The sequence below is a fragment of the Mycteria americana genome, chromosome Z, assembly GCF_035582795.1.
Source record: "Mycteria americana isolate JAX WOST 10 ecotype Jacksonville Zoo and Gardens chromosome Z, USCA_MyAme_1.0, whole genome shotgun sequence".
Classification (NCBI taxonomy): Eukaryota; Metazoa; Chordata; class Aves; order Ciconiiformes; family Ciconiidae; genus Mycteria; species Mycteria americana.
Genome location: NC_134396.1, coordinates 23300958 through 23317520, shown reverse-complemented (window position 1 = coordinate 23317520; position 16563 = coordinate 23300958). Strand labels below are relative to the sequence as shown.

The 16563-nt window shown below is 41.0% G+C and overlaps 1 protein-coding gene across 4 annotated transcripts in view; it reads left to right on the top strand.

Moving 5' to 3' along the window:
- The window catches only part of GLIS3 (GLIS family zinc finger 3), a 189499-nt gene that overhangs the window by 158919 nt on the left and 14017 nt on the right, over positions 1-16563 (top strand). For all 4 annotated transcript variants that reach the window (XM_075488372.1, XM_075488371.1, XM_075488370.1 and 1 more), the window contains 2 exons: positions 5539-5701; positions 16336-16508. In XM_075488372.1, coding sequence (XP_075344487.1) covers positions 5539-5701; positions 16336-16508 — 336 coding nt within the window. The remainder of the gene's footprint in view (positions 1-5538; positions 5702-16335; positions 16509-16563) is intronic.

Genomic DNA, 16563 nt, shown 5'->3' with positions numbered 1-16563 from the left:
ACCTTGTCGTAGAAGGAGATCAGGTTGGTCAAGCAGGACCTGCCTTTCCTGAACCCATGCTGGCTGGGCTTGATCCCTTGGTTATTCTCTACATGCCGTGTGATGGCACTCAGGATGATCTGCTCCATCAGCTTCCCCGGTACTGAGGTCAGGCTGACAGGCCTGTTGTTCCCTGCATCCTCCTTCCGGCCCTTCTTGAAGATGGGTGTCACATTAGCTAATCTCCAGTCAGCAGGGACCTCCCCAGTTAGCCAGGACTGCTGGTAAATGATGGAAAGGGGCTTGGTGAGCACATCTGCCAGTTCCTTCAGTACTCTCGGGTGGATCTCATCAGGCCCCACAGACTTGTGAGTGTCTAAGTGGTGCAGCAGGTCACTCACCATTTCCCCCTGGATTATGGGGGCTCCATTCTGGTCCCCGTCCGTATCTTCCAACTCGGGGGGCTGGGTACCCAGAGAACAATTGGTCCTGCTATTAAAGACTGAGGCAAAGAAGGCATTAAGTACCTCAGCCTTTTCCTCATCCTTGGTCACTGTGTTCCCTCCCCTGTCTACTAGGGGCTGGAGATTCTCCTTAGCTCTCCTTTTGGTGCTAATGTATTTGAAGAAGTGTTTTTTGTTGTCTTTTACAGCAGCAGCCAGATTGAGCTCTAGTTCAGCTTTGGTCCTTCTAATTTTCTCCCTGCACAGCCTTGCTACACCTTTGTAGTCCTCCTGAGTTGCCTGCCCCTTCTTCCAGAGGTCATAGACCCTCCTCTTTTTCCTGAGTTCGAGCCAGAGCTCTCTAGTCAGCCAGGCTGGTCTTCTTCCCCGCCGGCTCGTCTTTTGGCACCTGGGGACAGCCCGCTCTTGTGCCTTTAGGACTTCCTCCTTAAAGAATGTCCAGCCTTCCTGGACTCCTTTGCCCATAAGGGCTGCCTCCCAGGGGACTCTCTCGACCAGTCTCCTAAACAGGCTGAAGTCCGCCCTGCGGAAGTCTAAGGTGGCAGTTTTGCTGACCCCCCTCGCCGCTTCACCACGTATCAAAAACTCTATCATTTCGTGATCCCTCTGCCCAAGACGGCCTCCAACCATCACATGGCTCACAAGCCCTTCTCTGTTGGTGAACAAGAGGTCCAGCGGGGCACCTTCCCTCGTTGGCTCACTCACCAGCTGTGTCAGGAAGTTATCTGCCACACACTCCAGGAACCTCCTAGACTGTTTCCTCTCTGCTCTGTTCTATTTCTGGCAGACATCTGGCAGGTTGAAGTCCCCCACAAGAACAAGGGCTAGCGATCGTGAGGCTTCTCCCAGCTGCTTATAGAATAGTTTGTCAATGGAAGGTTAAATAAATGGAAGGTTAAATATAGTAATTAAAAAAAACACTCTTGCAAATATATGTGTGTAATTTTAATTGACTGAGCTACAAAATGAAACCTTCACACTGTCTTTTTCTATATGGAAGGAATTCTCAGCCCTACTCCAAATTCATGCTGGCAGTGGTAAGAGGAGAGGTATTTTGGGGGCAGAAATAGGTTGACAGAGTGCTGATTTGACAGTAATAAATCCAAGATAGTAAATTATACCATTGGTGGTAATTTGCAAAGGGGAGGGTGATTCTTCTGCATTTAAAAAATGTTCCATGAAATTACAGGTTTCAGGATCCATTAAAAAAAAAAATTTTTTTTTTAGGCTTTGGATTCTGTAACTTTTTTAATGCTACTTTTCTGTCTTTTTTTTTAAAGGAACCTTACTCAGAATCAGTTTTTTCTCTTCCAACCACCTAAATTATGCCTATGCATTATGACAATGCATGTGAATTTAGCCTCTCACAGAGAAGCCTTTGCAGAGATATTCTCATGGAAAATTCTTATGCGTTGATAAATTGATTTGTGATGAGGCTCCAGAAATGAAAACATGGCTCCTCCCTCTCTGTGGGTGTAACCCAATCCAAGGTTTACATTCAGGACTAGCAGGTTATATCCATCTTGTAAATTGTGGTGTAGCTTGGGCTTTTTAAGGGACACAGAGGAACAGCATCAATGGTTTTTTGTTTGTTTGTTTGTTTTTTCCCCCAGAATATCTGAATCTTTTCAAGATTACTTTAAGTGTGTTAGTTTACCTTGTATTGATAACCTTGTATTGATAGAGAGAAAAGCCTTGTTGTAGGAAGCCTTTTTGTTAATACACTTAATTCTGCATCTTTCTGTGTGGACCGACCTGGTGGTGGTATATTGGAGTCAGTAAGCATGCTAGTTGCCATGGACATTTGTTCAGTTTCATACCATTCAAATCAGGTGTTTAATGGGATCAGGCACTGAAAAGACTTTCCTTTGTTTAGATATTTCCTGCCAGCACTTTAAGCAAACAACTCACATTTGACAGCTAAACCACTAGAAAAGCTTGCCACGCACAGAGGTCCCAAGAAAAAGTGGTCAAGTTATCTAGTAGTTTCTTAAATAGTGTCCAAAGTTTTCTGTCAGTCTCTTAAGACTAGCTCTACTAGGGAAATGACCTGTCACTGACAGTATTTGTTGACTACCGTAAGTCTGTAGACTGCCAATGGCTGACAATGTTTCCCTTCAGCTGGCATTTACAAGATTCAGGTAGTAGCTTGGACCAATGCCATGTCTATACTAGGAGGTTTTAATAGCAGCATTTCCACTGGGAAGCAGCTGCCGGCATTGCGATTTCACTTCATTGAGTGCCTGTGGAGGTGCTTTTGTCAGCACAGTACCTCTATGCAGCAAAAAGCTGCACGGACAAAAGACGTGTTGTGCTGCCTGCAGGTGTTACATGGTCTCCCACACCATCACTCGTAGTGCTGCTCTTGGAGGCTTCATTACAAGGCATGGTGGGAGCCCAGGTACGCTATTCTGTCATGCTGTGATCATGTAACGTACCCTGTGTACAGGAATATGTTTTTGCAGCTAATATCTATGTTTTTTCTTCCTTAAATATCCTACCTGCTACTCTAGTCCCTGCCATAGTTAGCTCTTACTTTACACTGTCTCTTCATCAGAAACAGAAAAAAAGTACAGAGAAATTTCTGGGAAACCCAGCGAAAAGGTACTACAGTAGCAGATACTGCTACAATGGTGAATATTTAGGTTGGTTTAGGTTGCTCTAGTTCAGAGAAAGGACAGATGGTTGCCCATGCCTGGCTGCAGATAACCTTTTCACAGGGACAGAGTCACCAGGGCTTGGGCAGTGCTGTGAGAACCTGTGCTTCCACTGCAGCCTGGACCAGCTAGAATGTGCAAGCACAACTTAGAAAATAGTTGCCTGAAATCCTTATCATGGTTGTGGCAGCGAACAGCTATGACAGGGAAGAACAACTCTTGCTACCTTACACTGGAAATCCAGTCATAGTCCAGCCTTTTTACTCCTGATAAACCACAGCCTTGAAGAAACTTGTTTTAAACTTAAAGATCACAGTACTGGGAAACCAAGTAATTGTATTTTCTTACACATTTTAATGTTTTTCTCATGGAAAAATGCAAGTTACCCTATTTTTGCAAAGAATAATTTAAATAGTCTATTTTTGTTTAGATAATCAGGATTTTCCTTTGCAATGTACTGATTTGTAAAATATTATCTCTCCTTATTCTGCCAGAATGTTCATTTAGTTGTTTTTCAGTGTTTTCTTCCGCACTGCATGTAAGCATAAAATAATAAATTCAAAAGGTCATTCCTTTGTTTTCCCCTCTGCATTTGTCTTGATGCTACTCTGAGAGATGGGTGTGGAGAAAGTGATTTTTGGGGTGCATGAGCAAAGTGAAAAAACAACAAAAGCTGCCTTCCCCTGTCTTAGGGGGGGTTCTTCCTCAGCCCTTTCTTAGTGAGTTACTCTGCTGGCTTAAGTGACGTCTCATCTCCCTGTGGGATCTGCATCCTCTGTATCTCTCTTAAGGTTTGGGATGCCTTCTACTATCAGATGTCTGTTGTCACTTGTGTTGTGATTAGGAGGCTTCAGTCTATGTAAGAATTAGCAAACAAGTAGAAGCTAGCGCTGAGGCAGCCACAGGCATTTTTGTTGGTCCTCCTGGCCACGTGGTAGGGCAGCCTCCACTCCTCCAGCTTGCCCACCAGCATGGCTCATGCCAACTTTCCCTAAACTTTGACATTACCTCTGCAGCTTCTCTATTGGATGTTTTTATTCACGAATTGGTTTCCTATCTGTCATCTTGCACTGTCTGTCATCTCCACCAGCTGAAAGATGTCCAGGACTGCTCTTTAATGAAGCTACAGCATAATTAAACTCCAGAGCCTTTCCTTAACTCTGCCTTAGCCTGGTGAATATCTAGTATGTCACAAAGGCTGGCTTGTGAGGATGAATAGAGGCCTTACAGAAATAGGCTGAGGTCTTAAGAGATGAGGTGGGCTTTCACCCTTTTGATCTTGGGTAGCAACGTTCAAAATTGTGACCTGTGAAATCATTTTCTTGAAGATGGATCTATGGTGGCGTTAATCCTAAAGTAGGGTTTGTTCTGCTACGACTGCAGCATCCATGCAGGTATTTTAGCCTAGAAAGATCTCTTACCAGTGATGATGTCCTTTGGGGAATTGGTTTAAATTCTAGGATTTTGTCAATAAATTTGAATCATTCGCTCCAACATATTCACTAACATAACATAGGTTTTATAGGTAGAATTTTATCCTGTAAACTAGGCCTAAACAATACTTTTTTATAAAGAGACTGGAAGATATGACAACCAAACAGTGGGATATCATTTTCATGTTGTAGACAGCCTATCTAATTTGTTCTCAGGGTTCATAAAATATTTAAGAGCGTGTATTTGGCTGCCATTCAACATCGACATAAGCTACCTGACACAGATGTCAGTAAAAATAATTGAGTAACTGGATTTTCAGAGGGATTGCTAATCAGTGTCTTACCTTCTGACTGCCCAATTTAAAGAACTTCTGAAAATAAGGTTACGGGATTTGGGGTCAACTAATTAGGCTATTTGGAGGGAGTCCTGTATTGCTTTTTGTTTAATCATCCAGAACCTTTCCTTATTTGGAATGTACACAAGAGCAACCTCATAGAAATTATGAAACTGATAATGCTAATTTAAAATTTTTGTATGCATTACTGGGGAGTCTGGGGGCAGTAATAGCAATATATGAGTTTGGGTTGACCTCTTCAAGAAATTTGGGATTTTTACAGCTGAGGAGAAAATGTAGAAAGTATTTCACTATTTACAAAACTGTGCTTTCTGTTCACTAGCTCTAAAAATATTTATCTTAGGAAGTATTTGCCACCTCTTCTACACAGGAAGCTATAGAAGATTTGCAGCCTTATTCAGACAAAATTCCCAAGACAAGGAGCACAGCTGTGTCATGACTGGTTTTATGAAAGTGTCATTTGGGAGCAACAAAGATTATTTAGTTATTTTTTCTCTCTTTTTTTTTTCTTCCCTTTGGAAAGAAAACAACACTTGAGAAAAACCAGTTAGTTGCTAAGAATTGGCACTACTGTTATCTGTTAGGATTTGGTCAGTTATGAATGCTATCGCCTACCTGATGAGGGTTATTTCTCTCCTTTTGCTTTCAGCGGCCGTGTTCCCCAGCACACAGACAAGTCGAAGTGGAACAGCAGCTGGGGCAGTGTCCTCGTCCCACCCCAGCAGCCACCCCTCCCCAGGACGTAACATACAGGGTAGTCCTCTCCATCCTCCCTCCCAGTTACCTCTTCTCTCAGCTGCGGACTCAGAGAGGTAAGACCAGCCCCTGCTTTTCCCACGTTAAGCCTGGGGCAGGACTGCCTTCAGAGCTGCCAGGATGGGTGGAAACTGAGTTGTCGGTGTGCAGAAAGTCACTGGTGGCAGCCCCTGGGTAACAATTGCTCTGGGTATGGGTTTACCAGGGGAAGGAGAGATGAAAGGGACTCTTACCGCAGCTTGGGCACGGAGGCTTTCCATCCGTCTCCATTTCAGGGACTTCCTCCAATCCCCTCTTGATCTCCACCAATGGCCCAAGCAAGGAAAATCATACTGGCTGGGACACTAAAACTCAGAGGAGCCCAGCCATACCTTACAGAATGGGGCCCTGAGATTCATGTTTCTGTTTACTTGTGGTAGGAGAGTCATATTCCGTCAATATTCTTTCAATACTAAGTATTTCTGCAGGAACGTTTTTTTTTTCTTGGCATTTTATTAAGACCAATAGGTAATGAAAGAATTTTTAATTCATTGGTTTGAGAGCTTGATTTATAGTCAGGATTTATTATATGCTGGCTAGGTGCAGACCCCTTCACCTTTAGATATTTCAGTGATGTGAAAGCAGATTGCTTGGAAGTGGTTTAATTTTCATGTTTAGACATTCCCTAAATTATTTTCAGCAATTTTTCCAATTATTTATATAGTGTATGGCATTAGAGATTTCCAGTTAGTTCACTGAACCAGAAGTCTACCAGATCACAAGACTGAAGAGGCCTAAGCAAATAGGTTTTCAGTGGAAAACTCAGGAAGATACACCATCACACAAAATACTGAATTCTTACTATATGTAAACTACTTAAACATTATTTTGTTAATCTCCCTGTTTTTCAGTGCTTTAAATGATAAATTGCTGTATTTCATGAATGTATTTCAAAATGTTTAATTTCCCTGAGTGACAGAAATGCCAGTAATTTGGAGAGCACAACGTGTCCAATTATAAACCTGAAAAGAACATTCACTAGATTTCAATTACTGATAAATGAGCATAATGTCTTTGGAGGAAAGCAGTACTCACTCTGCCTTGTATCAGGAAGATGGAAGAATATGATGGCTCAGGAAATTGACAACAGGTGAAAGTACTTTTTGATTTCAGACTGCATGTGTGAATTCAGCCAGTTCTGGAGCCACTGGAAGTTGTTGAGCTTTTTGTACACCAGTCTGAGATGAAACTTGCTGTTTCATGATCATTGGAGCTCATCTAGTGGTTCAGTCCTTCCTCCCCACTCCTGGCCACATGGTCCTGACCTTTTTCCCTTGCCCTGGCTCTGGCCCTCTGTGCAAACTCTGGGGCTGCCCATGCTCTCTTGCCTGACCCAGAGGCTTTTCCTTCCCAGTAGAGTTTTCTCTCCAGTGCATGAACTGTCCAACATCCATATCCAACAACTGCCAGGGCACGAGGTGACAGGCAGGGACAGATCAATAGTCATTACAGGTATAAATTTCATGATGAAAGACAGTGATCTTCTCATTGGCCCATTTCTGAGCCAGTGACTGGTGTAGGACCATAGCAGACATATTTAGAGTATGACTTAACTCAGTAAGTCCTTGAATGTGTTACAGATCTCAGGCTAGTACAGTACTTTACAGGATAACAATAACAAAAAGCTAGTGTGATACACTCCTTTCTCATACGTTAACTGTATACGTTCTCTCTAAAAAGGCTTTAAGTGCTAATTCCCATATATGGAGCTACTTTGGATTAAAAAAACAAGGTGCCAGTATCTTCATTTAGAAGTGTGACAAATGGAAATTTAAATTCAGAAAAGAAAAAAAGTATTACAGTAGTGTTGGTTTGATTACAGGGTATATAGTACAAATTAAGGGAAATATTTAAAAGAAAAACTAATGCAGAATCTGCATCTTGAATCTAATACAGTCCACTAGCCTAGGGGCCCTGTGAGCAGGCTGTCATGTACACCACTTCATGGGTGTGATGATAGGTGTGAAAATGTGAACTGAACAAACCAACGCTTCAGTATACAAAGTGCCAGAGATAGTGTCTTTGAAAGGTGTGAATCACCTGTTTATCCCAATCTCATCATTGAGAGGACTGCAGGATTTAGGGGTGCAAGGAGGGGATTTGTTCCCCCCATGCTGTGTGGTTCCTGACATGCTGTGCGTGCCTGGGGTCATTCCAGAGCTAGGACTGGCTGACCAGCACTTGCCCCTGTGATAGCCTGCATTTGTTGGATCGAAGCCATTCCAAGCTGGCCTGGCTGCTTTGACAACTCTGGGCGCCACTCGTGTGCTCCTTCCGTTTTGGACAGCAGACTCAGGTTTGTGAGTGACAGAAGCAGAATCAGGAAATAAGCACTTTCCCTACATCTCCAGGTACCATGGGGTAGAGAAATAATTGGAGGGCTTCTTTTGCATCTTTCTCCATCTAGGTGATGGGAGGGAGAGTGTGGACTTGATTAAGCCTTATTAATGTGAGAAACTGAACCAACCATGGGACACATCTTACACTGCTTTAATTCTGTGTACAAAATTCAGTGTACACAAAGCACAAGTCAGACAGAGTTTGGATCGAAGAATCAACTTCATTTATCAAAGGAGAGAACATGCATAATAAAAATGCAGATTTACATTTTGTTTGTTCTAGCTCTTAGATTCTAACTTTCAGTGCTCCCCTAATATGAAATATTGCAACTGTTCAATGAAGGTACCAAATGGTAATGGTACCCAAAAGCATATGTGTAAAAGAGAATTTGTACTTGGCTTCCTTTTCACTCATTTTTCACAAAAGAAGACATGGTCATTCAAGGAAGCTGAAAAAACAATCTAATTAAAATCCAGATAAAAAATTTTGGGTTTATATGGCATAGTTAACATGTGCAGCTCAGTGTCCCAAAATTCATGGTGTCAAATGCAGGAAATTATTTTTTTTTTTTTTTTTTCATTATTTATTGAATTACCCAACATATACATGTTGCTTTTTAAGGGTTGCTTTTGTGCAAGAAGTAGCCTGTTAACTGATGTGAGACTAGAACAGAATTTTTCATTTGGACTTGGTGTTCCAGATGCTTTTTCACCTTCCTGTGAACCAGAGCTAGTGGTATGTCCCTGAAGCATGATGCATCCTGGCTTGACAGGAATTTCTAGAGACTGTGTAAAGCTGGAAAGAAGGACTTAGGGCTGAACTGCTCAGTTTAGCATTACTGTAATGCTATAATAAGTTCTGCAATAGTGCTTCTTTTTGCTTATTTCAGTGTGTGGTTATATTCCTTTTATGCTTTTGCTGTAAAATAATAAGTAGCTGCAAGCCAGACTTCCAGAAGCAAAAGGCTCTGAGTAGTTCTAACCAAGGATTTGAGACATCCAATCTTCTCTTATTACAAATCCCTTTGTATGTGGCATACAAGGGGCTGCCTCAAAGAACGTCTTTAGTTAAAGACCTACAGTGTGGTTTTGAAATCAGTACAGTAACTTCTTTCCAGGCATGGGACACTTCAGAGGATTGTCTGCTAAGACATTATCACTTTTTTTGTTAGTGAGCAAATGACACATATAAGTGACAGACGCTAAAGAGTAGAGGTGGCAGCAAGTCTAACCCTGAACTTGAGCCATAGAATTGTAGAATCATAGAATCATAGAATCATTTAGGTTGGAAAAGACCCTTAAGATCATCGAGTCCAACCATTAACCTAACACTGCCAAGTCCACCACTAAACCACGTCCCTAAGCACCACATCTACACGTCTTTTAAATGCCTCCAGGGATGGTGACTCAACCCCTTTCCTGGGCAGCCTGTTCCAATGCTTGATAACCCTTTCCATGAAGAGATTTTTCCTAATATCCAATCTAAACCTCCCCTGGTGCAACTTGAGGGGAGTCCTCTTGTCCTTTGGCTTGTTACCTGGGACAAAAGACCAACACACTGCTCGCTACAACCTCCTTTCAGAGCTGACCTAGCAAAGCTTGGAATTTTTCTCCAGCCTGTTTCCACACTTCTTCTTTTTTCCATTTATTTGCATTTTCAAGAAACTCAGTTCTCTAATACAATACAGCCACAGAAAATTCCGAGAGATATTTTAAAGTTATATATTTCTGTCACCAGGGAATCTGTATATTGAGGTGGCTGCTCACAGCTTCCTTCCTTAAATTCCACTTTAAATTCCACTTAAATTCTTCTTTCTTCTCACCAAAGAGCATGTGGTGCTGGTCAGAGGGGCTGTTCTTTCTTCCTGACGTCCCTTCTTTGGGCTAGATGGACCACTGATTTGATCTGAAATAGCAGTTCCTGTGTTCCTAAAGGTTGAGCATGAAAAGGGTTTTTAGACACTTATTAATGACTGAAAATAAGGATATAAAATTAAAGTCTACTGGCGCATGCAATCTACTCCCCCGAGACACCATGGGGATAGAAACCTGCTGTGGGATCGTTGCTGTGCAGGGTGTGAGGCAGAGTTTGATGAATGCAAATTCAGTGGCTGAACACAACTATGGACAAAAATTTTGTTTTGTGTTGGCCAGAATATTTCTGTTATGGGAGAAGATTCCCTTCCTTTAAAAAAAAAATAATTTGCAATAGAAAAATCATTGGAGAGAAACATGTTGTATCATAGATAGGTTAAAAATACAGGGTTTTGTTATTTTGGTCAAATATATGAGTTCATGACTTTTGGGGAAAACATTTGATTTTTCAAAATTGTGCTTGGCAAAAGCTATGCTTTCCTTACAAGTGTTTTTAAACCATGTTTATTTGGTTGTCACTGATAGCTAGCTGGACTAACTTACAGTGCAGTATGTTGGGTTACAGAATACTGTATTACAACAGAATGTTTCCCCCACTGACAGTGGACTGAGGAGCTGCAAAGTCACTAGCACACAGCATAAAGTGTGGAGCCAAACCAAAATGTGAGATCACAGCAGAATGACAGGGATGTTTAAAACAGAGAATGGAGACATCACCCCAGATTTTCTGGATTTGCCTAGAAATACAAAGGTAATCGAGAGGGAGCGAGCATAGGTTGTTCCTCACTTAATATTTTCAGAAAGTGCAGCACTGTACAAGACTGTTGGAGACAGCAACCTGCTACAGGGAGCTTATGGTTTTGTCCAGCCAAAACTTCAACTGTAATAAGATGAAAGCCTGATCTCCTGGCTGTGTCAACTGCGTAACATCTGGATATGTTCCCAAACTGTTGCAGTCCAATGAAAAGGATTAGAACTCAGCCAGTTAACAGAGCAGCAACCCAATAAATTGTGTTTACACATTGTTCAAAGAAAACTATGACCTGTGAAGAAAAAAAAAAAAAAAGACCAAAGTTTTCAGCTTTAATGTTCTGTTTCCATTTTGGAAGCATTGAAAGCAACCATAAGGATTGATGTTGTCTAAATGATGGCATATGCTTTACTTTTCAGTGCAAAGTTGAGAAAAAACAGAGAATGAAGACATAGCTACATCCAACATAGTTACATAGTTCCTATCTTGAATAATTCCTGCTAGTAGCATTTTGTGCCATAGTGTAGCATGGATTAATGGTAGGTAAACTATGTCTTCTCCTCTCTCATCATTTATATGCAGATGCAGTTTCCTTTCTTTTCAATATGTTTTTAACAACTATTTAGTTGTAATGAAAATATTTTCTTTGCTGTTCTCAAGCAAAGAAAATTTTCCCTTCACTTGCTATTATCACTACTATAGTACAATATAGTGCTACCATTATTTTTGTCATGCTCCTAGTCCCCTGCAGAATTTATTTGAAACTGTAGAATAATTGGAATTAACCTTTTCCCCAGCAAACTACTAGTTGGGAAAAGTGAAACACAGACTTTGATGTAATATGAAATAATGATCTTTTTCTAGATTTAGCAAAAATCAACTTTTTTTCTACAACTCTGAAACAGTACAAACAGAAGAAGCAGAAATATACTAACCCCCTAGGGACAGGAAATTAACAGACCTGTTGTCCTGTGGCCCAAATGGTTATTTGGTATTTGGGTTCTTAACATGTTTTTTCTCTTAAAAAGAAAAATCGGTTGTGTCACATTTTTGGTGTAATCTGGCTTATTTACCAAAAGGCAGTAAGAAGTCTTAAGTCCTGTTTCCTAGAATGGATTAACAGCTCTCAGACATTTGACAAAGTTGATTCTCTTGACTACAAAAAAGGGTCAGAGTAAGTTTACCTTCACTTTTTTTTTTTTTTTTTAAAGTAAGTTTGCCCTTACACTTTTCTCTGGTGATTCAAGGTAATCTTTGTACCTACATTTCAAATGTGCTTTCTGATATCCTATTAATATGGCCACACAGGAAGGAGAATTTGAGAGAGAGAGGAAAGCCAGAAGCATGAGGGGGAATTCATGGTACCATTAGTGCTAAAAACAACAGTTCAGAAATTATATTTCAGATGTCAAATCAATGTGATTGGCTGCCAAATTACAGATTTTTTTTAATGACTGTACACAATTTTTGTCTGCATTTTGAAGTTTGAACTCTTGGTGTTACTTCTTCTTTCCACTATACGTATGTATATGTATATGTGTGTGCATATATAGCAATTACATTAGCCACTTCTTCCAGATTTCCTCACAAAGAAGACATGTAACTCCAGCTTTCTTTCGCTGTAGTGGTTCTCACTTCTAAGTCTATCTTGCAATCAATCATTCCCCAGTTCTGCCCCCAAAATGCCAATCTTCCATCCTTCCCATCCTTCCTGCGCTCCTCGCTTCTGCAGGGTGAGGTTTCAAGCATTGAGGGAGGAGGACAGAAGAACAGAAATATTTGGGATGCTGCCTTGTGTTCTTTCTGTTGCCCTTTTCCTAATCTCCTGAGAAAAAAAGGCAAGGAAAATTCAGCCTCTTGTTGTAGCTCGGCATTGCTATTATCTTTCAGAACGTGGGTAAGTGAAGCAGGCAGTGAGTTAAAGGGGTTTCCTTTTAAGATGGGACTGAAATCCATGAGACCTGGAATTTTTCTTGACATTAGCACACTGGCTCCAGTCTTGGACCAAATTTCCTGCTCTCCATTCTCCCCTTAGGAAGGGGAGCTGGCTACTTAGGTACAGAGAGCTCTGTGAAGTGGATGCAGATGACAACTCTTAGAGACATCAAGCAGTGAAGGTGGGAGAAGCCCACTGAGAGATTTCTGTATAAGCACAATGTGCAATACTGCTGGGCCAGTCATGTACTTCCATGAGCTTCCTGAGGCTGGGAGTGTGAAATCACATGAAAGACTGCCAGCCTAAAAGAAGAGCAGCCAAGATAATTCTGAGGTGATGAGTCTTTCAAATTCCTGTGCAAAAAGGGGAGCACCATCAAAAAGCTGTATGTCAGGCAGAGCTTTGAATGGTAATTCTCTTCGTAGTTTCCTTGTTTCCAATCAGCTTGAACAGTGACAACTTGATATCACAGTTATAATACCTGTCTCCACTGTCTTGGGTTGCAATGGCAGTTCTGCTTAGTGGGAAGTTTAACAAAAAAGGGTTTCTCTGCCATCCAGTTCTCAGTATTTTTTCCACCTACAAAAATAACGCCTTCAGCCCTTTGATGCCCAGACAATTCAGCACAGCTGGTTCTTTAAGCAAGGAGTCTCAAAGCACCTCAGATTCTAGGTGAAGAAACACCTTCTATATATCTTTGCTACAGAGACATAAAAGGCTGTTTCTCCACCACACCAAAGACTCATTTACAGGTGGCCAAACATGCTAAAATAAACTATATGAATAATTATAAATACTACAAAAATACAGTATTTATACTATATAAATATACTATTACTATTAGCTTTCTTCATCTCTTCCTTTTCCACACATTGCTTAGACTGTGCATGTAGTTTACGTGTGGGCCAGCTCCAGTCAACAAATGCTAGAGTAAAATCTTTTTTCGATGTAGCCATGACCAGTACTGGTCATTAACAAAACCCCTATCTATGTGCCATTTTAAGTGAGCTCATCAAAACAGGTAAGCTTTGGTAACTTTGTCATCTATCTTGCTTGCTACCAAATCTAGTCATTCCCCAGCAGGACACTTTTTCCTAGCTACTATTGGAAAGGGAGAGGCTAGTTGATGGCTCCGGAAACATTCCTGCTCTGATTTTGTGTCCAGCGGGCATAGGGAAGGGCACCTTTCTGCAAATCTGGCTGTTTCCTGACTGCATCGGCTCCAGGGCTTGGCCACAATTCTTGATGGCAGTTTCCGAGTGGTTACAAGCTGGTCCTGATTGTTTCAGGAACAAAACTAAATTTGCAGTTCCCCCAGTAACACACTGTGATTTGTTCAGGGACAAATCTGGACTGAGGCAAGTCCAAGCTTCTATTTTGTTAGGCAGAAGGGAAGTAAAAGTAGATAACTATAGTCACCCATATGACTAAGCCAGGAATTCATGAAGTGATTCATAAATCATTATAAAGACCACTAAAGTGTACTAAAAAGAAGTCCTGTCTGGCTATACAAAGTAGTACATTGTTATTGGGAGGGGTTTTTGGATGTTAAATCAAATGTGAAATCTGTAAAACTGTGCTTTTCACTTTGAGTTTTGAAAAGGATTTTTTCCCTGTTGTTGGCTGCTGGTTAAAACCATTTTTCAGAGATTAATTTTAACAAATGAATTTTGAAAACACAGAGGATGATATCCTATGATTGTTTAAATAATAGTAATAATAAAAGACTGTCTGTGCATTGCTCTTAATCTCTGGCAGCAAATAACAGTCTTTCTGTGTGAGTGCTATACAAAAAACTAACTCCAGTCCTTACTCAGGAGACATATAACCAGATAGTTGTAGCACTTTTTAAAAACCTCTGGTATTTTTATCACAGTATAGCTACTGATTTCTCTTTTTAAAAACATTATTCTCTAGTATTATTGTGAAACATATGCATGCTTTATTCTTTTCTGTCCTAGTATATCTTTAAGTCTACGCTGCATCAGTTATCCGGAACAATGAAATATTTGACACATTAAAGACTCAATGACTCAGTAGCAACATCTTTATTTCCTCCATCTATATAGCATATCTGAAGTAATATATGTGTTTATGAAGTTAATACCAAATCAGCACAAAGACCATCCAAACCCTATCTAATATGCCTAAAAATGTGATTTTCAAAGAAAACTGAATAGGCAGTAAATCATCCAAAGTTCATCTTGACACTTGCTCTACTCCAGATGTAAATTATGGGTCTACCATAAATGTAGTAAATAGGTTTCAAATTAAGTCAAAATCACACAGATAATGTGTGGCAGATACTGATTCTGCGCTGCAGCATAAAAGATCTCAGGTGTCTTGGATTTAAATGCAGTTATAACCTGTACGAGGACCCTGTCCAGAGGTGTTCTGTAGTGCTACTGCCTCAATTGCACCTTCTGTTGTATTCAGGGTGAGATTACAGTTTCCTTACACTTCTGCAGGAAAAACATTCTTTATTGCTAGGTTAAAAAAAAAATCATCTAGTGTATTGAGGTCCAGTCTCAGGAGAAGAGGGACCAGATCCATGCTTTAGGATCCTGGCAGACTGTGTTAACTGCAAGCACTAATCCCTCCTAGCAGCAGCTACTGAGCACACCCACCACAGAGAGGGGTGCTCTTGCTCAGCACAGACTTGCAGCTTGCTTTTAGGAGTGGAGAGAGAGGCTGATCTGTGACAGGAATACCACATCAGTTTTCATTTACCCTCTTGCAGAAATATGCTGGCTCTTTTTTGTTGGCCTTCCCGGCTCTCCTCTCATGGCTGAGAAAGTGGCCCTGAGCCATTCCTGAGCCCAGGCTGAGCTTTCATTTACCTATCAGATCCCATTGTTCTAGTGGGTAGTTTGGTCATCAGGGGCATGGACCAGAGCTTGTATAACCTCAGCTTTCCATCTGCAAAAATGACTGTAGTATTTGTAACGTGCTTTGAGGTATGCAACTTTAAGGAAATGTAGAAAAAAGTTAAACTTCGAAAGTCTGTAAAACCCTTGTGTAAAATCCTCAAAGTAGTGTGTGTGTATCCTTGTAGTGCCACTAGTGACAGACCTGTGCAAAACATTCCACTGAAGTGATGAACCTCTGGGGCAGCTGCTCTACCAGGTTCATTCTGCATGGTTCTCCTCCTCTGCCAGGCTTGTAAGCTTATACTTTGAGTCCAGATCAACTTTTTGACATGGTCAGACTCTGCCCAACTGGAAGCGATTTAACTTGCCTTTATATACATTATATTGACTTCAGATTGTTTATTTTCAAATTGCTCTGCGTAACATACAAAGATTTCTAGAACTTGAAACCTGAACCTAATATCTAACTCCTCAGTGTCCAGTAACCAGAACTGACCACTCACTTCCAGTGAGGAAGGACAGCTATTTATTCACAGATACAGTGGATATAAAGCCTTACAATGAGACAGCTGGCAATGCCTCAGAGATCAGGTCCCCCATGAGGTATCTCCTCCCATTAAGGCTTAAACCCGACCACAGAAGTTAAAAGGAGTTTTCCGTGATAAGGATGCAATTCAACCTTTTAATTTCCCAGTTGTCAAATCTAATGCTATGTCACCATTTGAAAGTATATCTTCTTTGTATCTGGGCTGCACACTGTTCTTCTCGAAGTCTGTATCTATGCAAACTGCTAAACATTATAGTGATCTAAGTAAAGTAGAAATAATCTTTAGCTCTTATCTATTGGGGATTTTACAGTTTTGTGTTTCTGAACTCCTAGGTTTGTTGCTCCAGCTCCTTCTCCTCACCACATCAGCCCCCAGGGAATTTCAGTTCCACATCACATGATGCAGAGACGGACTCCACACCTTCAGCAGCCTGCAGGAATGCCTCTAAAGTCATACCAACCAGCAGCAAACCCTTCTTTTCAACCAAATAGCCTCCACATCCAAGGTAAGAAGGAAGAATCTTCATCAGTGATGTTAGTTGTTTGTCACTGCTGCTTGGC